Source organism: Pteropus medius, unplaced genomic scaffold, assembly GCF_902729225.1.
Source record: "Pteropus medius unplaced genomic scaffold, Ma_sr-lr_union100, whole genome shotgun sequence".
NCBI lineage: Eukaryota > Metazoa > Chordata > Mammalia > Chiroptera > Pteropodidae > Pteropus > Pteropus medius.
The window spans coordinates 822570-849282 of NW_024346692.1; the positions used below are offsets into that span (position 1 = coordinate 822570).

General features: G+C 38.7%; 1 protein-coding gene across 8 annotated transcripts; it reads right to left on the bottom strand.

The window, feature by feature from the left end:
• Positions 1-5688: 5688 nt before the first annotated feature.
• Positions 5689-26490, bottom strand: GPR19 (G protein-coupled receptor 19). 8 transcript variants are annotated; one of them, XM_039876381.1, is made up of 6 exons: positions 26329-26489; positions 25611-25663; positions 25266-25323; positions 22704-22761; positions 17184-17340; positions 5689-7244 (listed from the first exon to the last, which is right to left on the bottom strand). In XM_039876381.1, exon 6 carries the CDS (start codon positions 7226-7228, stop codon positions 5975-5977), a length of 1254 nt encoding a protein of 417 aa, XP_039732315.1. In that variant the 5' UTR covers positions 7229-7244; positions 17184-17340; positions 22704-22761; positions 25266-25323; positions 25611-25663; positions 26329-26489; the 3' UTR covers positions 5689-5974. The 8 variants fall into 8 exon arrangements, with proteins under 8 accessions (XP_039732315.1, XP_039732321.1, XP_039732316.1 ...); XM_039876387.1 differs by lacking the exon at positions 26329-26489 and adding an exon at positions 26140-26322; XM_039876382.1 differs by lacking the exons at positions 22704-22761; positions 25266-25323 and adding an exon at positions 8651-8809 and having other exon boundaries at positions 26329-26490.
• Between the last annotated feature and the right edge of the window lie 223 nt (positions 26491-26713).

The window sequence follows — 26713 nt, forward strand, 5'->3', positions numbered from 1 at the left end:
CTAGCTTATATAACCGAACAAACAAACAAACAGAAACTAAAACGGGAGCTATTATAGATCTCTACCTCGTCTGTTAAATTGTTTCAATGTGTGGGCTTTTTCAGTTGCAGTTTTCTTCAAACCACAAAACCAATAATTTTCCTAAATGTATGCAGTATTTTCTCCCTCTGTCCTCCAAACAATATTCTCATATGTCTTTTTAAAAAAAGAAAAAAGTCATAAACCATTCTGTTAGTTTAAATTTTTCTTCAAAATAAACTTAAATGTTCCTTACAATAGTTGTGTTCATAAGTTTGAGTCTTTGTGTTTCTTCTTCCTTCCACTCCAATTACCAAAAAACTATTTTTTAACACCCTGACTTCCGTTTCACTTGATTTTACTTAGATTTGTTTCTAGTTATAGTATAAGTGAAAATATATAATTTTTCATGTTTTAACTACATAGTTGCCTACAATTAACTATGAAGAGCAATTTAAGTCTCATTGGTTTTCATATTCTGCAAGAATGAATAAATTAATAGTCAAAATTGGTTCCTCCCAGAAGTTATCTATATTGTATAAGTGGAAATCCCATTTGAGAGTGGTATTAAAAACCTATATCTACTAGAGTTAGTACATGGCAATAGGCGCTAAGTAACTTGGAAAATGGAAAAATTCATTGGGTTAGCAATGACTAAACTAACAACAATAGATAACCTTTACTGAGGGCTTCCCATGTGTTTGGTAATGCACTGAACGATTTACATGGATTTGGGCTATTTTTTTACTACAACAATCCTATAAAGTGGTGTGATGGTTACTCTTACATGTCAATTTAGCTAGGCTATATTATCTAGTTCTTTATTCAAACACTAATATAAGTGTTGCTCTGAAGATACTTTGTAGATGTGGTTAACGTCTACAGTCAGTTGACTTTAAGTAAAGGAGATTATCTTTGATAATATGGGTGGGCCTCATCCAATTGTTTGAAGGTCTTAAGGGTAAAAATGAGGTTTCCCAGAGAAGAAATTCTGCCTCAAGACTGTGGCAACATCAGCTTCTCCCTCCTGGCCTGCTCTATAGATTTCAAACTCAAGACTACAACATCAACTACCTGAGTTTCTAACCTGCCAGCCTTTCCTACAGATTCCAAACTAGCCAACTCCCTCAATCACATGAACCAATTTCTCAAAATATTATCATCTATCTACCATCAAACTATCTCCTACTGTTTCTGTTTTTTTTTTTTGGAAAACCCATATACAGGTGGGCACTGTTATTTTCCTATTTTAAAAATGAAGAAGTGAGAGTTTGAGAATACTTTCCTGGGTAAACAGGTGGTAAGCAGATCCTGAAATTCAACACAGAAGTGGACTCCAGAGCCCTTGGAAGAAAAAAACAAAACATCATACTATTTGTGACAAAGGAAAACTTTGCTGGCTAAATATATCACTGGAATTTTTTACCTAATTTTTACTAATTTTTAAAGGGTCCATCAGACAGCCCAGAAGTTTAACTGAATCTAGACTGATGACCAGAGTATAAATCCATTCCTTTTAGCCATTGTGCTGCCTACCCTTTCTGCCATACAACTCTTCACATCTACTTTAATGCTGTCCAGGTATCTGTGCCATGGTCTTATCTAACAAAATAGTAGTATCCTTAAAGAGATTGTTCTTTGGAAGATACAGCAGGGAAGCAGAAGAGAGAAGATCCATTCAAAATCTTTTAAAGAGTTTTAATCTATATCTAGCAGATGTGGGCAAACATCTAGAACTGCTTTATTGACTGTCTGACTGCTGAAAACCAGATTATGTTTTCAAGCTTCCAGACCTACATCACAATCCTGCAACCAGCTATACATGACTTGTCACTGCAGAACCCAGCACTTGTTGGGGGTCATTTTCCTGCAGAACTAAAATCACACATCCTTCAAATTACAGGTGATCCCTAATGTATAACCCTAAGTGTATAATCTATGAGGGTTGATAGAGAGTTTTCAAAGCTATACATACTTTTAAAGAGGCTACTTCTGAGAAAGAATACAGAGCTTTTGAACAGAAGTGTTCAGTTGAGCAAAAAGTTCAGAATGGTGCAGATTATAGTAGCTTAAAAAATTAAAGAGGCTCTGAGGAAATGAGATAGGCCGAAAATAAATTTAACTGTCTACTTACCAGGAACACAGGAAAATTTAATTTTAGGGAGAGTCTAGAATGCACTGTTATGAAAAGGTCCACGAATTCTGAGTCAAATGATAAAAGGAGCATAAAAGAGAGGGGTCCTTGTAAGTGGGGGTGGCACTAATGACAGTTTGGTGGTCTGATGGGTTTTTTTGAAAATGATATCATTTGTAAAATGAGTTTAAAATAATATTTTGACTAGTGGTTTCAAGTCTGTAAAAGGTATTATTTTGGAATCTCCTCCAATGTTTATATACTTTGTGTTTTGAACACACTGATTGATTCGTTAATCTGGGTGCTCAGCAATTTTCAGTCTTGTTGCTATGAGATGAGGACTTCTCTGAAATTGCCAGTGTGACAGGCATCATGAAGAGGTGGTGGGCTGTCTACTGGCCACAGTGCCACCAAGTGGTCATTCTGCAAAACAGCTCGACAAAGTCGGTTTGCGTTTTCACTGCTCTCTAATTACAGCACGGTAAGATCATCTCTGTTTCAGATAAATTATCAGGTTAACTGAACAGTGGGGTATTGTTTCTTTTCTTCAAGTTCTTCAGCACACAGCGAGGACCTTTTCTCCAATAAATGAATCACACAAGCAGAATGACGAAAAGAATGTTGGACTGGTTGGCAGAAGGCATTTTAGTTTACTTCTGATTTGACCTTTCTTGGTTTTAATTTCCTCTTCTAAGCAATGAGGGGCTTGGGCTAGGTCTCCCGACATCCCTTCTACTCTAAAAGTCTCTAATTCTTTGCTTCTTTTACATGTGGTTCTTACAGAGGGATGGAACCTCAAAGCTGATCCTGGTCAGGTAACACCAACAGATCTTGGTTATGTTGCTTCAAAGTCGATTTGAGCAGGTAGCAGCAAGGCTGGAAGGGTAAAGGGAAGGATTGTGGCCACCAGAAGAGGCAAAACTGTCAACTTCATTTGGCAAACGATTCTGCTCTCTGATACTTAGTGGAGCCTCGCCCTCTCTCCCCTCCCCCCATCCACCCCCGCCCGCGCCGGGTAAAAAAGTCCTTCCTGCGCGAGAACACTGGCCCAAGGAATCAGCTCCAGGAATCCTGGGTAAACCTGTGATGGTAGGTCCACAGGAAAGCCCATCGGAACAGTATGTGCAGCCTGGTTAGAATAATGCTTTCACCGAAGATTAGAAGAAAGGGAGAAATTTGAATTCCACCCCAAAGGATGCATCCTTGTCCCTTCTTCTGGCAGTTAATGGGAACCTGGAGCCAGGTAGAACTACCTCTACTTTGAACCCTGCCCCTCATTGTCACCTTTCTTGAACTCCTGTGTGGAGAATCCATGAAGCCAGATTCATGGTGCACATCACTGTGTGGCTGGTTAAGGAGACTGGAGTGATTTTCTTATTCTCTCCAAAAGCCTGCCCGCCTGCAATTTAACTTTGGTTCTTGCCAGATAAATGTGAGGTCTGGTGAATGTTCTTGGGTTGCTGAAACATGCAAATATTCATCAATCTGGGCACTATATCCAATTTTCTCCAATTTCAGGATCAAGTGAGACAATAGGAATCCTGAACATTAAACTAAACTAAAATACAGTGAAGTATCAACATGAGAGAGCATAGCTGAATTTTTATAGGTCATGAGATTTGGGGGCTCTCTCAATTATGATTTGATTAACACTCTTAATTTGTCATTATTTGGGGGATGTTTTAAAAAACTAGTACTTTCTCTAACAAGAGTTTTTATATGATGGTCTCACCGAATTTCCACTTACTGGGATAAACTCGTAGAACATCAAAGACAGAATGGAGCTTAGTAATCATCTAATCACTTTTAAATTGAAACTGAAGATACATATAAAAATAAATCGAAATGAATTAAATTTAACATTTTACAATCTAACTTTAAAAAATAATATTCTATTTAAAAGGACAGAAAAAAATTACTTCTATTTTTTATTTTTATTATTATTTTTACTTCTATTTTTTAAAACAAGTCTGAACCATAAAATTCAAGGGCCAAGTGAGGCAAACATCAGCTTATTTTGTCATTTTTAGTGGCATTTGCTGTTGGGATAAATAAGAATATGAAAAGGAAAAAAAAGATATTATTTTTATCTTTTGAATGTATTTATTGAAGGAAGCACCTGCACTTAAAAACATCATTTCTGTAGATGTTTTGCAGATGAAATGCTTTATTGTTGTTCCTTGCCCCAAATATCAAACCCAAGCTTGTCTTGTTTCCCTGTATCTGCGAGGTGGGAAGGTACAGGCTTATTTCTATATCTTGGACATTCAGTACCACAAATGCAACAATCTATAATACACAGTCAAGGAAAAGGTGAGGGTCAGCCCATTAAATTTCATCTAGACCCTCCTTTTAAGAATGGCCAAGTTCTCCAAGATGTTAGACTTCCACCCAAGCAGCAGCCAGGAAGCCCACTGAGGCCTGGATGGGTTTGGCCAGTTAAATGTTCTCTGGAGCGACATCTGCAACGTTAAGGGAAGAGCAACAGACTTGCAGTTAAAGGATCTGAGTGTGAATACCAGCTCTGTCACACTCCAACTTGGACAAGTCACATAATTTTGAGTTTCAGCTTCCTCATCTATAAAGCAGAGAATACGTACATCACGGAATTCTTGAGAGGATAAAATGAGATAATGCAGGTAAAATTGCTGAACTGGAATTATTATTTGCAGCTCTTATTAACGAGTATGTGAAAATACATACTGGTTTTGTCTGCAAGCCCTTTACTGTTTAAATAAGGACATTTTAAAAATGTGCTGGTCCTAGATTTGAAATAATGGAGACCTGGCAACCAGAGGAGAATCCCGACTCATTACAGGCAAAGAAGAGTTTGAGTTTGGAGAGGGTATGACGATATATTCTGGAGAGGTATATTCTGGAGAGGTGATGGGGAGGCAGCACTGGCTGGAGCCATGGCCTGATGTGTGTCTCTAGGACAGAGAATAAGGTGTTCCTCACCCTTGCTATCCTAGTGTATAGGGTCAGGGCCGGGCAGCCAAAGGGCGGAGCGCAGAGAAATGCCATCTGTCATTTTTCCCTTTGGCATTTTCTAGGCTTGCCTAGCAAGGACACCTGCTCATTTGCTTGAGTTTAACTCAAAAAGAGAAAGTGAATGTCCTAGACACAGCCTAGATGGGACATCTATGTCCCGTTGATTTAAAAATTTTCAAGGCATCATCAGCTGCTTAAGTTAAGGGAAAATGAAAGAGATTAGGCAACTCTGTAAGTTTTCTTTCCCTCAGAATCCTGATTAAAATTCAATCACAGAAGCCTGCCCAGCAAGTTCTAGTATATTCCAATACTGTATATGGAGTGTTTTCCATAGCAGAGCTGGACAGTGAGTACTTAGAAGGTAATGTAAAACCATATATGATATTAACACTTCCTAAATGTTGCTTAGTAGAAGAAATACAAGTCTCTGAAATGTGTGACACGGGATTTCATTTGGAACAGATGCCCACAGTTATAATATTTGGATAGAGAGGAGAAAAAGGAAACAGTGAAACTAGGTTGAATCGTTCATCAAAGACTGTGTGTATGGTTGATGCTTTTTGAACCTAATGGTAAATAAAAGATAGGAAAGCATTCTCCTTTTTTTTTTTTTTAAGTAAAAGGAACTCAAAGTGAATGCTTCCCTTTTAAAACAAAAAGTAATGAAAATAAAACCCACAAAAACTGTAATCAATAGGTGAATACATTTTACGAAAGAAAACATTCCCTCAGCAAGTTGATTTTTAAAAATATATAAATAGCTTTTGTTTTTATAGTTAAAGCTTTTTAATCTCTGGTGCATTAACAATAATTGGAAAAAAATCTGAGAAATTAGACAAAAGTATTTGGTGGATTTGAGTTAATGGGCCAAGCAAGCTTTTTTTCCTTGGCTTCTCTGTCAAATGAATCATAAATTGAGTCTTTGGTTATAGTTTTGGCCATGGGAGGGATTTCTGAAATGCCAACATAGTTTTTTTTGGCCATTCTTGAACTGGTTGTGATAGTATAGGCATTGCTTCGGTAACATTTCATCGAGGACATGCAAAAAGTCTCTTTCATTCCTCTCCTAAAATTGGCGTTATAAATTGAATACAGAGTAGGTTTAGAGGCTGAAGAACTAAAGGATATCCACGTGATCGCTGTGAACACAAGGGAACTTTTCTTATAGTCTCGTTCCTGGGGGTGCCACAGCTGAGCTACATGAAAAGGCAGCCAAGAGAGCAAAAACAATAGGTTTAAAATGAGGAACATCTTGATAGTTTTCACTTTTGTCCTTGGGACAATGTTCATTGTCCTCCTCACAGTTCGGCCATCAGTGCCTATTCTCCAAATATACTTTATGACCTTCTGGTAAAATAAGATTATGAGGACAGATGGAATCACAAAGCCCACCAAGAAATGGATGACAGTGTAGGCAGTTCCTTCCCAAGAGGAAGGGAGGAAATAGTTACAATGACTGTCCCAGCTGGAGCCGTAGAAAAAGAACACAGGGGTCACAAAGGCTGCATCGAAGACCCATGATGCTGCAATCATTTTCTTGGCTTTTTCTCTGGACACCTTGAAGCTCAGAGGATAGACAATGGTATAGAACCGGTCTAGGCAGATGGAGAGGAGAACATAGATCTGGACACCTGGCGTGAGATACTGAAAATATCGCACCACCTTGCACATCGCACTGCCAAGTGTCCACCTTCCCGTGGTGAACTGCAGCAGGACGAAAGGCGTGCTGCCAATGCTGATGAGAAGATCAGCACATGCCATGGAGACCACGAAGTAGTTGGTGGTGGACTGAGTCCTCCTACTCCTATGGATAACCAAACAAACCAGGGAATTGCCAATGATAGAAAACAACCACAGAGTCCCAAAGAAAATGCTGGCTGTGGCCACTTCCCCAGGTGTCAGTCCATACTGCAGGTCTGTTCTGTTGCTCATCCAACTGTGCTCCTCATATAAGTCCATCAGGCCATGCCTTGACAGAGGTGTAGCTGTTTCTGGGCAGCTGTGGTTTTGGAGGGGCGCCAGAAGTGTCGGAATAACCAAAGGTGGCTTGCTGTTATCCATTCTGTGAGCAAAAACCATATTCATTTTTTTTCTCTTAGTTCTGGATAAGAAAAGAAGAACGAAGCCTCCTGTTAAAATGGTGTTCTAGAGATCGATTCCTCAATCTCTATTCGACACTTACCTTGGTTGTCATTTGTCAATGAGTACGACTTGTGCACTGGCAGAAAAATATGACCACTAACCAGAAAAAATTCTGACCCCATTTCTCTTTCATTTCAGAGCTGTTTTAGCAGACTCCAGTTCCAGCTCTCTGTGGCCTCACCCTCTCTTGCCCCTTGTCAAATGTGGTAGAACTCAAACCAAGCCCCACTGCTAAACATATTCTTGTCCCCTTCACTCATTGGTGATCACAGAGAGGGAGCTCAAGCCTGGCTCATGGTAAGGATGTTATCCCCAACTGAAGGGCTACTGGAATTCTGGGCAAGTGTGTGAGAAGTTCCTGAATGTCATAACAGTGAAGTAATGAGGTGGCAAGGGAAGAAAACTCAGGCAGATGGAAACACTCGGATGTCAACTATGGAAATAGCTAACAGGAATCTGTGAATACAGACTGACTGGCTACTGGGAAGGACCCTGTTCTTACTTATTGCAGAATTTCCATTACAGAAGCATTATGGAAACACATGGAACAACCATAAGACTTCTACAGAGCCAGAAGTAGCTCCCAATTTAATGACATTTGAAAATAGCTTCCTTTTCCCAAAAGATGATGTGGTTTATGTACTAATAGCTTGTCACCTATCAATGACAGATTTTGATGCTATTCTGTAGTTATTGTTTCGTAAAATGACACATTGACTGAAGGACATACATGTCTTTTAAAGAATGTAACCAGGATCCTAGAAACATACCGGCATTCAGATGACTAAAAACAACTGAATGTAACTGTTACTTAGCAACTTTTTAAAAGCTTATGATCCTTAGATATAAAAGAATATAAGTGTAGCATTTATCTTTTTTGTACTATTCAAAAAAAGTTATACTTTTTAATATAATAGGTAAAAAGATGGTATAATTGTGGGCCATTCAATTAAAATTGAGATGACTTTGGTCGCAATGGGATGATTAAGTTTTAATATGATCTGAATCTATTAAACAGAAAGAGAAAGCATAGCAATTGAACCCATAATAACCAGAGCAATTGCATCTGGGCTGTGGCACAAGGGGGTCAGATGCTTCAGCAGCAGGCTCTAGCAGAGCCTAGTGTCCTTCTTGGTGGGCTGCTGTGACACCTCACAAAGAAACATTTCTGAAGTTTTAGAGGTGGGACTAAAGAATAGTTCTTAATGAAAGAACAGTTCTTAATGACCCATTTTTCCTTGAAGGATTTTTACACTAATTTGTGGTAGGGAGAGGAGTGTTAATACACATTGTCCTCACCAAGAAACCACATTCAACAAAAGTCTGGAGCTCAGGGCAATTTACTAAATGCCAGTTCCATGTTACCTTTAGGATTTTTTGGTCCATGAGGCAGCCCTCCTTAATTTCTCAAAGAGAAATGTAAGATAATTAGCTATTTGACTCCTAGTAGACCTTTCAGTATCGCTGGCCAGTCAATTGTAAGAGCAACCATACTTTCCATATTAGAAAACCAGGATACACAGTCTGAAAACAGAACATAAGATCTAAAATTAGTACTGCCCTAGAAAATCTGGAATGCATGATCCTTGTACTTATAAAACTGAAATGTTTCCACTTTCATATGCGTAAAACCTACAAAAAGCCAAAAAACAAACAAACAAAAACAAAAACAAAATTTTGAAAAAGATCTTAGGTTTAAAAATAAAACATATGAGCAATTTTCCCAGACAGAAAGCACTGTTCTAAACTTCTGGGGGATGGCTGTGGCCTAAATAAAACAGGAGTCAGTGACACAAGCACTTTTCTGTAGTCAATACACATAATAAAACTTATGAACTTCCTTATGCTTCTCTCTTCCTCTGATAGCAAAACTCTGCAGATGAAACTCATGCTCACCCCTACAACTACAGTCCTGTGAGGCCTTCTTCCATCATTTTCTCCAGCTACTTTGCACCAATGGGTGTGTCTGCTGATTTCTCCAGCCCTACCATTTGCAAGCAGAGGTTCCCAATGTTCAGAAATGGGACAAGGGAACCTGGGGAGTTCCTGAGTCTAGGCTCCCCTGATGGTAGCATGACTTTCTGACTCTACCTAAAGTTGCTGCTGTTCTGTTTATTCAATCAATAAACCAAGAGACTGCTGGGTACTAGGGAAATAAAGGTAAGTAAGGCCCATAAAAAGGTATAAATAAACTGCCATATTATAATTAAATTCTATAATAATTATAATGATTAAATTCTATAATTATAATTATAATTTAATTATAATTAAAATGGGGGGGGTTGTAAACACCAAAGTCATGGAATGGTTTTTTAAATAACTTGTATAGTGAGGATGAAAATAACAATAAAATGTTAATAAAGTTTTTTTTTTTCTTTTTTAAAAAAAAAGAGCTAAGTGCCAGAGAAAAATACGGACCTGATTTTGCTTGGGATAGGAGGAAGAAAAGGAAAGGCTTCATGAAGGTGAGATTTGTACTGGGGGCTTGGAGGATGAATAGGACTTCTTCAGGAAGGCCAGGGAATTAAAAAAAAAAAAAAAATCCAAGGGAGAGAAGAGAGCATGTGGAATGAATTTGGAGGTCATCTTCCTGGGTTGATCTTTTTTGGGCCCTTTTTCACTTAGAGACATAGTTTCCTGCAGACAATATCTCCCAGAGTACACAGTTTCTAAATACCCTACAATCAAACTGACCTAAATTTTTCCCATGGTTACAATGAGAGGCTATATTTTCTGCATTCATGGGCTGAAATATGGTCAGACAGTGGATACGAATATTAACATATCCAAAATGGTTGTGGTATCCTTGTTCACACAGGACTTTGTTAGTCCTTTCCTGTAGCATTTTCCATTTCTTTTGCTTTAGAGCAATGGCTCTATAGCTTAGGAACACATTGAACTCTCTCAGTGAGCTTTAAAAAATACAGATGCCTGAGTCCTAATAATTTAGTTGGTCTGGAGTGAAACCTGGGCATCAAGATGCTTCAGTGTTCCCCCAGGTGATCTTAATGTGCAACCAGGATTAAGAGTCACTGCTTTAGAATTACTTGCATGCTTCTGTGATCCCCCACTAATCTAGGGATTCCTGGGAGGAGGGTGTTATTCTTATTCCATTTACTACAGCTTCCACTGAAGTTCTTTACGTTAATAACTGTTCATTAAATATTTACTGAGTTGAATCCATAAGGACAGAAAACTGAAAGGCATGACTCCTATTCCAGGTGGTTCTACGAGGAGAATTAAATGCAGAGAGAGAAAATCATTGTGTATTCTCAGGGAGCTGAAACAGTGGTGACCAAGGAGATAGGAGAAACCATGAGAAGAGCAGGGTAGGTGAACTGAAGTCACCCAGGGCAACTGCTACATGAAACAGAACTCTTATTTAAGGGAGAATGAAGGTAGTTTAGGTGTCCTCAGATAGGTTTCTGCACCCCGCCTCCCAGAAAAAAGAGTTTGCCATATTACAACTAAATTCTATAGTCCGAAAGACAAATTTCAGGAAGGTCTCCCTTGATCCATTAATTTGTAAATCAATACATCTTCAAGGGAATGTTTTTGAAATACAAGGGCTGCTTAATTAGTAATTATGTCTAATTTTAAGAGCAACAGCAAAGACTTCTTCACCCCTTTCCTGCTCAACCTTTTTCTTCCCAACCAGTTCTGAGACTGCCATATAAAACTCCACTGGGGTAAACTACTGAAGTCCCTTGTTACAATATATCTCTATATATTAACTAAGAGAGGAATCACTCATCTATTGGGCTCTAAGAGATGTGTTTTAATATATAAGTGGGGAAAATAGTGGATGGTTTGTCATGGTATAGAACTAGGGATTCAATACTCTCATATTCTTTACTCTGAAGAAAGGTTGTATTTCTAGACTAACATGTCTAGAAATTGGGTGGACCTCCGTAATGATGGGATGCTAGGAAGCCTGGAAAAGGAACATACCTATCACTTTGTATTGTAATTTTTATTTTGAATGTTTGTTTCATGTATTAAGATATAAGTTCTTTGAGGACAGAGACTGTGTCTTTATCTCTACATCCCTGGGGCATACAGATATTAATAAAGATTTATTGAATAAATGATGTGTTAATAAAAATGATCCAATGCTAGAAAATAAGTAAAACAGAGTATAGCAAATCTTTTTAAAGTCATGCTAGGATTTTGTTAGATGGGCTTCTCCAAATATTTTGCTATTTACCATATGAACAGAATCCAGACATTGTGAAGTTACATGTTAACATGCAGAGTTCTGACTAGCAGAAAAAATAACCCTAAAGGCTAAGGACTTATAGCTCTGTAGGACAGTAACTAGATTTTTGCCTACCTAGCAATCGACAGTCTTTAAAACAAAAACAAAAACAAACTATAAAAACCCATTTCTTCAAATGCTCTTGAAATTAGCTTTATTATCTCATTGGTTCCTTCAGTAATAAGTTAATGAATCTTTGACATATGTTCATTACATATTTATATGAGAGTCATAATTTAAACTTTATGATTTTTTAAAACCATACTTTGATGGATGGATGAATGGATGAATGATTGGAAATTAATAAGAAGAACACAGCGAGGAATAGAGGGAGCACAGATGACAAACTTTGTTCACTTCACAGTTCTGCCAGGACCTATTCCTGGCTAAGCTTATCAACTGCTGGTTAGGTTTCTTCCAGACTCAAAAAATCCTAACATATGTCTTTTTTTTCCCTCCTCAAATTATAAAAATTCACAGACATTCTCACAATGTAGGAAGACCATTTTTACTTCTGAGATTTGCTCAAAAATGTAATGTCAAAATAGAAGTTTTATAATATTGAATTTTTATATAATTTGGTTGGGAAAAAAACATTTTCTATAGGATGAGGAAGTTCTGCTGGACCTAAACAGATACATAAGGCAGTTTACTAATAAGCAATAACATTAATTACAATGATGACGGTAGTTGTAACATCAATACTACTAGAAGTTGATATTTTATGCTTACTATGTGTCAGATCTTTTATGTATGTAGTCTTGGAGGTAGATAATGTTATTAGTCCTGTTTTACAAATAAAAAAAACTAAAGTTCTTTACCAAGGTCATACAGTCGGAAAGTGGTCACCCCAGGATCGCCTCATTCCAAAGCCTATACTCTTAACCACCACTGGGGTTTCATGCCCAAAGAGGCCACAAGGGGCTGGATCTGCATTCAGAGGGTCAAACTGGCTATATGTGGATAGGTCTTTCTTGACTCCTCAATCAGAGGAATACATAAGAATATAAAGTTATTCCCCCACAGCCTCTTAACTACCCACAGATACATATGTTGAATATGCTAGCTCAGAAATACGTGACATAGTGAACATTTGGGGAAAAAAAAATCACTCCCACTATATACCGCATGGAGACTTAGCTTCAAAAGTGCAGTGGGAAAAGAGTGCAGTAGACACGTTAGTCTGGAAATATAGCCTTTCTTCAGAATAAAGAATATGAGAGTATTTAAAACTCGGTATGAAAGATAATTAACTGTTGCCTTTTAAACACAGAATGAAAGCAGAACTCTAGACTTCAGCCTGAAACGAAGTGAGGAAAAAGTCTGATCAATGGTATTATCTCATGTAGGAAACTGTCTTGTAAAAATTTTAATAGTTTTAATTTAGAAAACACTATAGTGGTAGATATTTTCTCTTAAGCCTTCTATTGTTATATAGGCTTGATTTGCCTATGTCTGTATAAGAACCCCAGGACCTGGGAAGAGGAAGAGGAGGAGAGTTCCGGTAACATTCGTCACTGACTTTCCCATTAGCTTGGTAGGCTGGAGCCTTGCCATTTCTTTCTTTCTTTCTTTCTTTGCAGTTTCTCTCTTTTTTAAAATTTATTTTTAAATTTCAGTTGACTCAAAATATTATATTAGTTTTAGGTGTACAACATAGTGATTAGACATTTATATACCTTTCAAAGTGATTACCCCAACAAGTCTAGTACCCATCTGCCACATCATATAATTATCACAATATTATTGACTATATGAAGTCTTGCCATTAAAGAAAATAATGTATGCAGTAGGCAGAATGGCCCCCGAAAGATAATGCCCTGATCCCAGGAACCTGTGAATATGTTATGTTATATACTAAAAGGGACTCTGCATATATAATTAAGGATATGGAATTAAAATGGGGAGATTATCCTAAGTTATCCTGGTGGGACCAAACTAATGAGCCCTTAGAAACAGAACTTCTCTGGTTGGTTACAGAGAGATGGGGCAGAATAAGTCAGAGACAGATTTTAAGCATAAGAATGAATTGACAGGCTGTGACTGGTTCTCAGATGAAGGGGCACGTAGACAAGAAACAGGGAGAGGCCTCCAGGAGTTATGGGTGGCTTCCAACTGATAGCCATAAAGGAAATGTGCCTTAGTCCTACAACCACAAGGCACTGACATCTGCCAACCACCAAAATGAGCATGGGAGGGGAATTAACCTTGGAGCCTCTACAAAGAAAGACAATCCTGCCAACTCCTCGATTTCAGCCTGTTAAACTAAGCAGAGAAACTAGCCAAGCACACCCAGACCAGGGACTTGCAGAAATGGGACAAAAGAAATGGCTATTATCTTAAGACACTAAATTTGTGTTAATTTGTTACAGTGGCAATAGAAACTAGTTCAATATAGCATTTCTTATATAACTGAGTGTGAAGACTAAAATTTATACCAGCCATCCTATCACTTTCCACTACCTCGCCAGCATCATAGAGGAGAAATTGTATCAATATTCTGGTCTTGCTCTCTATTTCCTGTCCCTCCCTACCATATATACCATAGGAAAGAGTTTGATAATTCAGCTGGCAGAGACTGACTCATTTGGCAAGGTTTACTAGTGGCGGGCAAATTACCAAAAGGCAGGATCCAGGCATCACTTTCTCATATTCTTCACCCATGCTTATTGTCCTTTTTCTTATATCCTCTTTCATTCCTAGCTTCCAAGCTGATAGCATATTTGGCAAAACCTCTCCTCTCTCTCTTCTAACTTCTCCCATTCGGCTGGTTGAGTAGATTTGCCTCCTTTTAGATTTGAGAGGGATGCGTAGTAAGCCCAGCTAAGCTTCCAGATCTAAGCCTCTCATGTGCACTAGCATACCTGCTCATCTGAGAAGTCCCGCATGAGTGCGGTGGGCAAGCAGCGATTGCCCAGCTCTGTGTGCTTTTGGCAGGGCTGTTGGTTTTGCACAACTCACTCAACAAGTAACACTGGAGGTAAGGAGGACGACTGAATAGAATTCAAGGACTTGCACATTATCCAGAAACCTCACTCTTCCTCTCAATGACTTAGATCAAAAAATAATAGACGAGGTTATATCTATGTACATTATCAATAGGGTGACTATTTCAAGCCTGCTAACTTGAATTCAAATCCTAAGCAAACTTTCAAGGTGCTCTGAGGTAATCTTTTGCACTCAGGTCTTAACTGCAACAGTTTGGGAAAGGCAGTCTGGCACCAACCCACTCTGATACTGAAGACTCCAGGATTCTCTAGGGAGGAGTCCTGTAGTCCTGTGCAGTGTTCTGGGGACTGGGAGCCACATCTGATTAGGACAGGACTGCTGGGGGCAGGAATTGACCTCAAGACATTAACTCTCAACCCAAAGTTAACATTTCTACATTGCGAGACGGAGCCAGACAAAATATCAAAGCAAAATGAGACTGTTAGGGGTACCTCTGTCTAGATGTAAATAAAAATATCAGAAGAACTTCATTCTAAATATAAATAAAATGTCAGGGGGATTGGTAATCCCCAGGAAAGAATTTATGATTACATTTTGAACTCTAGTTTGTCAGTGCTCCAGGGACAGTCAGACTAGCATACATAAATTTCAGGCATAATTTTAACTGCTGCCAAGTTTTCTCCTACTGTACATTTACCTCCTCACTATACTCCCTATAAACACATGCAAAACAAAATAGGCATGAGACCCCAAATTGGCTCCAGCAGAATGCTGTCAGTCTTGAGTCTTCCATTCTTCATCTGCAAATATATATTGAGAGCTTACCATAAACCGGGCCTGGTGCTAAATCCAAAGATGGAAGGATACTGGAACCTCCCTTCAGATGACTATAATAGTAAAAGTAAGTGTAACTTGTCCCAGGGAAATATAAATTTCAGCAGGGATCAAAGGCTTATTCTAAAAAACTAAAGTTCAATATTTTAGGGGACACAATTACTCTTCACAGTATTCTTCAATGAAAGCCTGATAGATTACTATCTCTTTTCTTCCTCTTTGTGTCTTTGACCTAGTAAATTCTCTTAGTTTCCCCACAGCATAGAAGAATGAGATCAGTTATCTTTTATTGTCAATGTCCAGAAGGGACAACACACAGACCAAAGGAAGAAAATCCTTTTATCTCAAAAATTTCCATAAGTTTAAAAAAAAATTTTTTTCCCTTAAAAACCTAAAATAATTTGCAAAGACAGAAATCTATTCCCTTATTTTAAAGTATGATATTATTTTAAAGCAATAAATCTAGTCAGTTTGACATCATAGTTTATGTTCATAATCTTAGAAGTTTTTAATCTATTTTTTTAATTTTCAAAACCAGGTAAGTGCTTTTAAAGGTAACATGTTTAGGCTGGTCTTATTACTAGGTTTTGAGGATAGAAGAATCTTTCTAGTTCAATTTGAAAAAAAAATCAACTATGATGTAATTCTAGATTTCTTTTTTTTCCTTTAGACATCATTTGGTCACCGTGGTAACACAGTGTTTTACTACCAGATATCTATACAGCACAATGGGAAGAGAACAGGCAATTACTTACTGGGTTCTTTGGGGGTACAAAATGTGGCTACTGGGATAATTCAAGATTAAATGTAGATTTCACTGGGGTCTTGTTTTAGCCAGGCAAGCTGATTCAATCTAGTAGTATTGGCTGAACAAAATTTGTAGCCAAATCAACTGTTGACATCATTTGAAATGACACAAGCAGAGAAGCAGCATAGTTCATTGGTTAAGATCATGAACTCTGGGGTCAAGTTTCTTGGGTCCAAATCCTGTTTCTACTATTTGCTAGTTGTGTGACCTTGGGAGTGTTCCCTAACCGCTCTGTGCTTTAGTTTCTTTATCTCTAAAATGTGGGTACTAATAATAAATACCTCCCTCAAAGGGTTATTATAAAGATTAAATGACCTATTATTTGTGCTTAGACTTACACCTTAAACATAGCAAGAACTTTATAAGTATTTGTTAAAGAAGAAATAAAATTTAAATTTGCTAGCTTCCCTCATTGTGCTGGGTAGAAATTTTAAAAGATACCAAGATTTGAGTGCATGGCAGATTATTTTAATCTGTAACTTTGGAAGATTCCTTTGAGAACTTCTTGGGGTCCTTCTTGGTAGCTATTCTTTAAGATCTGAAATTTGGTGGCAGTCTACTGTCCTAGACCAGAGCTGGAAAAAATCACAAGCACTCCCGGTATCAGAAACATCAGAAGGAGACGATTGCAAAGCACAAAGAAACAGTATGCCAGCCCACTCAGGTTCCCTAAGCCACTGCCTATAACCTCTGGGAACATGGGCACAGAATAAGCAGCTGAAAGGGATGAAACAGAATTTTATTGCAGTGACAATGAAATCTAGTGGGTTTCAGTATTTTTTCCTCTTCCCAGGATTCAAAGAAAAAAAATCCTTTTCATCAGTGAGTGCTTTATTATCACTATACAAAATTTCCATTTAATTTATCTTCAACAGGCACTTGGTGAATTATTCATTTCACAGAACTACCTAGGCATCTTTTCTGGACCTGTAACAAATCTAAAGCCCCTAATCAGCAAATATACCAAGACAAATTGCCTGGAAAAAAGAAGGTATTATGTATTCTCAGCCAAATTTCAACCACAATACCGTGGGATCTCTAGTACATACCTCCATCTGTACTTGATTTTAGAGATGGTCTCCTTAGGTCTTCTTGGTCAGGAATAGCCCTTGCATAGGAGTTTGGAGAATGCCATAAACCACCAGGAAAGCTTGGGGATCCATTCATATCTGTTCTCTGTCTTTCTTTTGGCTCACAGCCGGCTTCCTGGTAAGGAGACAAGATGACGCTGTGCAGGGTTGACTCTTAAACCATCTTCCCGCCCCCAGCCCCACTCTCTTGGTTGCCCCTCCCTTCTCCCTTCCAAGGCTCTGGAATGTGTCACATGGGAAATGGATCATGTGGCTCAAGGGGGGAACGTGGCCATCTTCTCTTTCCCTTCCCCCACTTTTCTTTGCAGGAGCAAAGCAACAGAAATCTCTGACCTGATTGGCTATGACCAAAAATCTCCATATGAAAAGAGGAAGATTCAACCATCCAAACCGCCAGCCTTCTCCACTTTATTTTTCATCTGAATATTCCTTCCTGGGTATTCAGGATGCTTTGTAGGGAGGGAAATGAAACTTCCTCCTTAGCCCCTTTCCTTCTTTCTTATCATTAGTACCCTGACATGGCAAGGAGTTCCCTAACTAGGCTCCGAAGCCCCCTTGGCACAAGTGGGACAAAGAAGTATTCAGCACCACGGACAGCATCACACTCCCTTCGGTGTTCATTAAAGCCATGTTTTATCCATTTTACTCTCAGGTAAATAAAAATATTTTTAAAATACTTCCCTAAGGCCTTGTTTAGAGCTCCAGCTTCCCCTTCTACTAATTTAATGTTACCTTATGGATATGAATGTAATTTTTATATATCATTAAATCCAAAGGCCATCCCATGCCTACCTCCCTGTACCCATCCCACCACCTATCCTCACCTTTTATTTTCTGTTTTGGGGCAGTTCTCAGCAGAATTCGCTATATGCCCACATTATCTATGCTCATGGGAAAAACCACAGAAACACATAGGATTTCTTGAGTGTGCATGTCTGCATGTCTTTAGCCCCATCCATAGGCCTCAGGCTGAGTTGAATTAGAGAGGCAGGGAGCAAGCCTGGTAGGAGCTGTTTTGTGTGGGGATCTATCCTGCTTTGCTGACGTCCCGGTTGCCATGGTGCTAGGTAACTGCTGAAGGGGATGATTTCTTTCAGAAACAGTCACCATGGGACCCAGCTGACTACAGAAAGGCACAGGGAAAAGGGCCAAATTGCTCAGGAAGACTTTCAATTAGCATTTTCAGAGCCAAACTTACCTAATGAGCCCTTTCCTTACTGAATTGTTGCTGACCCTGAATCTTGAAAAGATTCTAGGAATTAGCAGGGACACTGCAATGGTAACTCCCTCCATCCTCCACTGTTTCTTTCCTTAAAAGTCTATGTAGGTGCAACTGAAGGAAAATGCCAGCTTTATAGAATGACAATGGAGTGGGATCATAGTGCGCTGGGGAGGACACGAGAAACGTTATCTCTCCTCAGGTTGGGGCTTCTGACTGTTGTGAAGCTATTTATCTAAGTACTACAGCCTTAATTGGGAGAGACTTTAGAAACATACCTGATGGCTGACACTAGGAACAATGTGAGAATTTTACAGGAGAAAAGATAAATATTTTTAATGTGAATTGCTAAATTATTTTAAATAAAAATAAATTTGATTATTAAGATCAATTCCTTGAATAGAGTTTGGACTACCCCAAATCAGGAATTTAAACTAGCTATATATTTGTCTTATAAGGCCAGCATATAACTGATTATTTCTAACTCAGAATCCTAACTATGGCAATTCTGAATATTTATGTTTGGTGGAAGAAATGCCGACTTGCAACGTACAGAAATGCAAACTCTAAGAAAAGAGGTAGCACAAGAGAGCTGGAGTATAACTTCAAGAAATTGAAACTCCTTCCTAGCTTAACATCCACAGCTTATTTTAGGAGAGGAGTCAGGTTAATTCTAGTTTTTCTATATGAGGCTCACAGAGAAATTCACTTCTATTAATTCTAATACTTGCCATTTTCAGAAAATTCATTTATTGGGAAAACTGGATATGCATTTGAGGAAATTCTTAGAGAACCAGCAAGCTGGTAACTTAGATATCATCTCTCTTCTTAGTTAATAAGAACAACAAAAACAGCTAATATTTAACATGTGCCAGGTATTTAGTACATGATATCATTTAATACTATCAAACCATGAGACAGGTACTATTAACATTCCTGTTTTGCAGATGGAGGAAACTAAGGCTTAAAGAGGATAAGTAATGTGCCCCAATCCGCACAGCCATTTAGTGTGGGAGCTGGATTTGAAACTATTTAATCTGATTCCAGATCAGGCACACTATACTATATTATTCTGCATCGTGAATAATGGACTAGACTAAAATAACTTGTCAATTTAACGTAAAGTGATTCGCTAAAAGAAATCAAAAAGATTGCTTTAAATTATTTGAGACCAAAAAAAAGAGCCAAGTTATTCATTCCTTTTAGGGTGATTACATGTGTATATCATAGCTTAATTATAAAATAATAATTTTCAAAGGACTCAGAATCCAGAAAATTATTAAGAATTACTATAAAACATGTTGTGTAACATAATAATTCTGTTTAAAAAAATTAAATTTGTAATCACTAAACTTATTCCTAGCCACTTGGAAGATAAAGAGACGGTTGTTTTCCATCTGAACCTATAAACCCCCACAATACTTGTGTGGCTGAGGTAGTATTTTGAAAGTGATTTATGTGATTTTTTTTCTCCTTTGCCTGGGGAATCAGTTGCCTTAGGGACAGAAAGTGTGGTGCGCTGTTCAGAACTTAGAAAAGGAAAGAAAAGGAAGGACTATTCAGCTTCTGAAATTCAAAATAAGAGTGTGCATCAAGGTACTAAGCTTGAAATCCAGGCTATTGTTTTGAAAGCCATTCTCAAAATTCCTTTATTTCAGCCTTTCCTTGTCATCAACCAAAGGTACAAGACTGCTCAGTGTTCTGTCCTGTAGAGCAGGTCTTCAGACTGGGACAGGCAAAAACTTTCCCAGAGCATACAGCTTTATGGGAACTAATTTCTAGATCCTCAACTTCTTCAAGTATGCTTTCCAAAACTGATCTTCCAGAGAACTGGTGTAATCCAGTTGTCATGCTGGTTCTTGGTTCCCACCCAGTAGTTTTTCTTCCATTTTACCGTAGAATGGTGAACCTCAAACCCATCTTTATCTCAAATCTACAATGATGCACTGCCTAGATTTAAAAAGCTCCTGGTAAAACCCCTGCAAAAAACAACAATAACAACAACAACAACAAAAAACAGGAAATATTGGCAATGCTATTGAGATATTAGTGAATAGCTCCAATAATTGGCCAACAAATCCTTTAAAAAGTCAGGAGCTTTCCAAATGCTTTAAGCAAAATTGAAAGCAAATCACTATCCCAACTGTCCATTGAGAGATTCATTGAAATAATTTTCTTAGAAGAAAGCTCCTTTTACAGAAGAATGTCAGCAAATAAATGTAGAATAGTTAGAATGCTATTTTTACAGCCCCCAATAAAATAACTCATTCAGACAAACACCACAAAAGTATTCAAGCCATCAGATGACAAATTGTCGGGACAGGTTATTTGTAGGTCTACAAACTGCAAAGGGAAATCTGTCCTTTTTCAATGATGAGACTGGGTGGGTAGGTTACTATCTTAAACAAGTGACCAAATTAATATCACTAGTAGTGGAATAACCTCAAATTTTATGCCTAATATGAAGCAATATGATCTACCCAATATTACTGATGAGGTATTCTTTCTAAAAATGTGTAACCTGAATCTAATCAAACCTCTATGCATAATGTCTAGTGAAAAAAAAAGGACAAAGGTTAAAGAAGCAAGTTATATCATGAGAAAAATAATCGGCCAAATAGTGAAAACAGAAAATTCTACAAGAGTACTGGTCTGGATTTATCAAAAAGTAAATGTCATGAAATATAAAAAGGTGTGCTGTTTAAAAGATGTACTTTTATAGATAAGACTAAACACACCAATTTCAAAACACGTAATCTGATGAGATGCAATTGGGGAGGGAGTGAGAGTTGTTATAAAATAGCCATAAAATATTTTTGGAGAACTGGGCAAATCAGCATTGTGCATTGGATATCAGATGGTATCATAGGATTTTTATTTATATTAGGTGTGAGAAAAGAATTGTAGTTATTAGGAGAATTTCCTTATTCTAGGAGATGCTGAAGTATTTAAGGATAAATATCAAGGTGAATGGTTCAACAACAAAAAATATGTATGCACATATACAGAAAGAAAAATATGACAAAACATTAATAATTGGTGGATCTAGGAGAAGAGTTTAGGGGTGTTTCTTGTACTTTCAACTTTTTTGTCTAGATGAAAATGAAAAAGTAATAAATATGGCTTTATTGAAGAAGAAGAACATGTCACATGGAAACTTAAGAGTATGTCCTTCTCTGAATTTCGAGTTTAGTGACAGAGAGAGAGAGAGACAGACAGAGAGAGAGAAAGAACAGTCAGTCACTGGGCTTGCCTTCTCTTTAGGCCAAAGTTAGATATGAAGGTATTCATTTTCTATTGTAGCTGTAATAAGTTACCACAAACATTGAGGCTTACAACAACACAAATGTATTATTTTACAGTTCTGTAGGTTAGAAGTCCAACATGGGTTTTACTTGGTTAAAATCATGGTGATTGCAGGGCTGTTTGTTTCTGAAGGCTATAGAGAGAATCTATTTCCTTGTCTTTTCCAGCCACCCACATTCCTTGGTTCATAGTCCCCTTAACCATCTTTGAAACTAACTTTGTATCCCTCTAACCATTATTCCATAGTCATATGTCCCTCTGATTGACCTCAGACTGGAAAGCTCCTTTTAAGGACCCATGTCATTAGACTGGGCCCACCCAGATAATCCAGGTTAATCTCCCCATTCAAGGGCCTTAACTTAATCCCAACCACAAAAGTCTCTTTGCCCGATAAGGTAACACATTCACATTAGGATATGAACATCATCAGGGGGCCCTTATCCTGTATACCACAATGAGTTACCTCATGTTGAGAGGAACACTCAGGGCAAAGGATCTCTGCCATTGCTCCCTTTTTGGGACCACTGTCCAGGCCCCTCATATCTCATTCCCTGCGCTTTCCATGGCTGTTCAGGCCAGTGGCAAGTCCCAAACAGCATGGTCAGACAGAGATAGAGCAAGTATCCTAAGCCCTCCTTGTTCCCTTGAAGCATGGATGCTGAATTAACAGCCAGTGGGCTTCCCATGGCCAAGTGAGGTCACTCCATAGCAGGGGTCAAGGGAAAGCTGAGTCTGCAAGAGGAGGTGGCCCATACTCCCTGGGAGATTTGCCTGAAGCCAAAAGTAGGCCATGAATTCACCAGCTGCAGGCTTCAGCATCAAAGGTCAACAGGTTCCGCAGATAGTAGATTGATAAAGAATACTGTGCCAGAAACCTGACAGTGCACACAGGTCCAGAATGAAGCCAGGGGATACCCTCTCTCTCACCAAATCCAAAAGGATTTGTATGTTACCCCTTCTAGATTCTTGTAGGGAGAAGTGTCAACCAATTCATTTTTACACCTCTAGGATCTAAAAAACAAGGCAGGTGTCAACAACAGTGTTCTAGCACACTGAACAAGCATGACATTTGGGACTAACTTAAAGCAACTTAATTTTTATTTTCCACTGTCCTGTGGAATCACTCTGTTTGTTCTTCTCCCAACCCTGAATGAAAACTTGGGCAGTCCTATTCCTTTTTCTGGTCACTTTTATTAAGAGAAGTTAGTAAATAAATTATTCAGTCCTGTACAGTAGTCAAAACCTGTCTTAAATTTAAGGGTTTTCTCCCTCCACTCAGTTTGTGCTTGCTGTAGATAGGAAAGCTTAATTTAGGGAGTGTGGCCACTTAGCTCTTTCCCCGATTTGTTTGTCTAACAGCACTCCAATAACTTCATTTAAATATCCTCTTCAAAACTCCTTTAGAGTCTTCCTCTTGACTCTTTTATGCCCTTGATATGGGTGAGAGTTTAAGAGCAGTCTAACCTGTTTTCACCCTCGCACATTTTGCAAAAGTCCTACAAGAGTGGTCAGTCTCTGGTATCTTGTTGTAGGATCTCAGGCAGCCCTCCTATTTTAACATACATTTACAACAGCTTAACTAAAGTGTTACCACTTGTGATTTTTCTATTTCTAACTTTCAACCTGTTTTCCTCATCATTTGAGTCTCCTATCCTTCTATTCCACTCCACTCTTCATTTCTGCATTATCTGCTATTCACCCACTTCAGAACTTCCAGTTATTGACCTCTACAGTCTCTGAATCCCTTGTCTCCTTACATAGGAGAACACATTTAGCCATTTCACCAATTCTCTTGTTAGACAAACTAATGTTTTCTCAAGAAAAGGGATCCAATTAGATAGGTTACCTTATGTGGCAAAAGATATTCCTGGCCAGTACTGCTACATCTGGGTCTTGACATCCAATGACTAAAGTAGTAGGTGGTTTCTGAATAACTTATATTCCTAGAAACCAGAGTTATCCTACTAGAAAGTTACTTACCTCTAACAAGCTCAAATTCCTGACCCGGACATACCATCCTCCTATTTCAAGGGATTCTTTATTCATTGAAAGGCTACAAAAACAGGCTTGAACCTTAAATTTTTCATCTGTTAGTAGCAATGAAACCATTTGGGTAGTCAGAGCAGCCACGTCAATCCTGACAGGCTACGGGAAGAGGCTTCATTATCAATGGCCTGCTGTACACGCTTTCCTATGTGAACCCTCCCACTGGGGAAAAACATCCACATGCACACACTTCAGTGATGCTTTGATGCCCCTCCCCAACCAGTGGTAAAGAGCAGGTCGGAAAGTTCACCTCACCCCTCTACTGTATTAGCCCTGCTGATGACCCAAGATTCACCACAGGGTAAAGCATTAAAGACATCACCATTTGCATTGCCTTTGCTAGATCAAAGACCAGCCTGGGAGACTTGGATTCCTTTTCTGCAGCAAATTCTGTATAGTCCTGGGACCTACATTAATGATCTCATCACCAACCTTTCCCCAATCAGGTTGCTTATCACCTTCTTATCATAGTGGCCTTTTCCCTGAATACGGCTCATTATGCCCTACTCATCTGCTCATGTCAAGGTCTAGGTTTTATTTTTCCAGATACTTTTCAAATATATAGCTATCCAGATCAGGTGGTCTTAAACCACAGGTCTAATTTCTTCTCTCCTCCTGCTAGAGGGAACTCTTAAAGCAGTGGTTCTCAACCTCATTAGCAAAAATGAAGAGCTTTAAAAAATACTGATGTCCAGGCTCCACTCCTAGAGATTCTGCTTTAATTGGTCTAGGGTACAGCCTTTGCATGAGAATTTTTTAAAGCTGTCCAGGTGATTCTAATATGAAGGCAAGGTAGAGAACCTATCGTAAGGCTTACTAAATAAAGATGGACCTATGTTAAATAGAGCATCTAATTTGATGAGTAGATGGCATGCATAAATGTGGTGGGAGGCTCAGAGAAGAAACTCTCATTTGTTGATCATATGCTATATACAAAGTTCTATGCTAGTAACTCATGCAGTCTTTTCAACAGTACCTTTTTTCATCTTTACAATCATCCTATGAGGTAGGCATTATTATCCTTATTGTATAAATAGGGAAACTTAGACTCAGAGAAGTCACTGAGAGTGACTGGCAGACCCAAGAGATAAACTCCAGGACTAATTCCCAATTCCACACACTCTTTGTGACACCATGCTTGAACGCCATATCTCTTATAGCTGGATGACTCCCAACCCTAAAACAAGACACCCAGGCTTTAATCTAGAAATCCTATTGCATCCAAGGATTTTTCCTGCAACATTTTCCCATGAACTCTCTCTCTATATATATATACACACACACATAGCCCAGCTACTAGGCTATACTTTAGGCTGCCAAAATGAGGTGAAGAACTTCAGGAAGAACTTTTTGATATGGGACTACCATATCTGGCTCTTTATTGAAGTGCTTCCATTCTGTACCTGCTAGCTTAAATCCTGTGGCTTTCTATATTTAGTTTTTCTTACAGATGAAGCTATATTGCTTACCTGCAAGCCATTCTTTTGCTGGTCTAGTAAAATTGTGTGCTCCATCAGCATCCTCTGCCTTGAACTCCAGTCAGTAGAAAAAGGATCAAAATATACTGGCTAAACTGCATAAGACTGCTGACAATATTGAGATGGATTCTAATACCTAGTGAACTGGGAGGCTAAAGGCTGGAAGTATGTACTTTTCTAATGTGCCAGTGGCACATCTAAGTAACTTGGTAGCTAAATTCCACCATTTCATTCCACGAAATCTACATTTCATTCTGGCTGAGGTATGGGGTTGGTGGGAGGTGGTAGGGACTAGGGGTTTCATTGGGAGAGAACACTTCAGGCGTTGGGTGGTACCTTTAAGATGTTGCAGGACAAAATCCAATGCTCATGCAGGTGTCCCATGTATCCTGAGAGAGAAAGAGGTCAGATTAGTCACTCTCAAGACAGTTCCCAAATTCTTGGCTCCTGTTACCTTAACTGTTTTTCCTGATCCCAATTTAGCCCTTACTCAGGACTATGGCTTCTAGAATCTTCCTTGTTCCACTCACTTAGGGGCGTCCCAATTTTCACCTTACACATCAAGGACTAAATGTGTGGCATTTCTGCTTTTGTTTACAAACATGCATAGGTTCACACTGTTTTAGGGAAACTTCCTCTACTGCCAACAAACAGTTCTTCCTAGTCTCACCTCGCGGGTGTGCTGTGTAGTAACCGCCTTAATTTACCTCTCAAATTTTCCCATCTCCTTCCCACACTCACATCATGTCCTGGTCTCCATTAAAAATATATATATTTTTTAAAATATTGATCCCTCAGATTTATTCCTTTGTCGCTTCCAGTTATCTTTCCAAATACATAAAACTCATCATCCTTATTTTCAAACCTTGATCGGCTCTGCCACGCCCACTCCTTCACTACCAGCTTCGCTGTAACTTTCTCCTCTCATAGAGTTCACAGCCAATATATAATAACGGAGAGTAGGGACGACCATACAGGCATGTGGAGTTGTGACTGCAAAATCTCGAAGAATGTACTATTTTGTGCTTGAATCTGTCAGATCATCGTGACCCACCTTTCTCGAGGACCAAATTTCGTTGGCTATAACCAGGCAGAAAGTTTTGAAATTTTTTCGCGCTAAAACGATTCGTTCGACGCAGGCGCAAACGTAGATTTGGGGGATCCACTTTTCGCGCAGGCAGATCTCGCGTTGTTTTGGGAAGCCGGAGAGTGAAAATGGATTTGTGTGTGTGGCGTTGTGAGGCTTTTTTTTTTTTTTTTTTTTTAAATGGAGCGCAGATGCACTAGTGCTGCAGTCGAATAAAAAAATCAAGAGTCGGCGGCGAGAATAAATGAGGCTAGTATAACTAGCCGACACACTAACGGCAGCTCTCTGGGCCCAAGGAATTCTATGGAGGATTTCCCTGCAAGGCCCTGAAGGCCGCACAGGTTCTTCGGAG

Excerpts from the sequence above, each read along its gene's own strand:
- GPR19 (XM_039876388.1), bottom strand. The coding sequence starts at position 7,228 with ATGAATATGGTTTTTGCTCACAGAATGGATAACAGCAAGCCACCTTTG.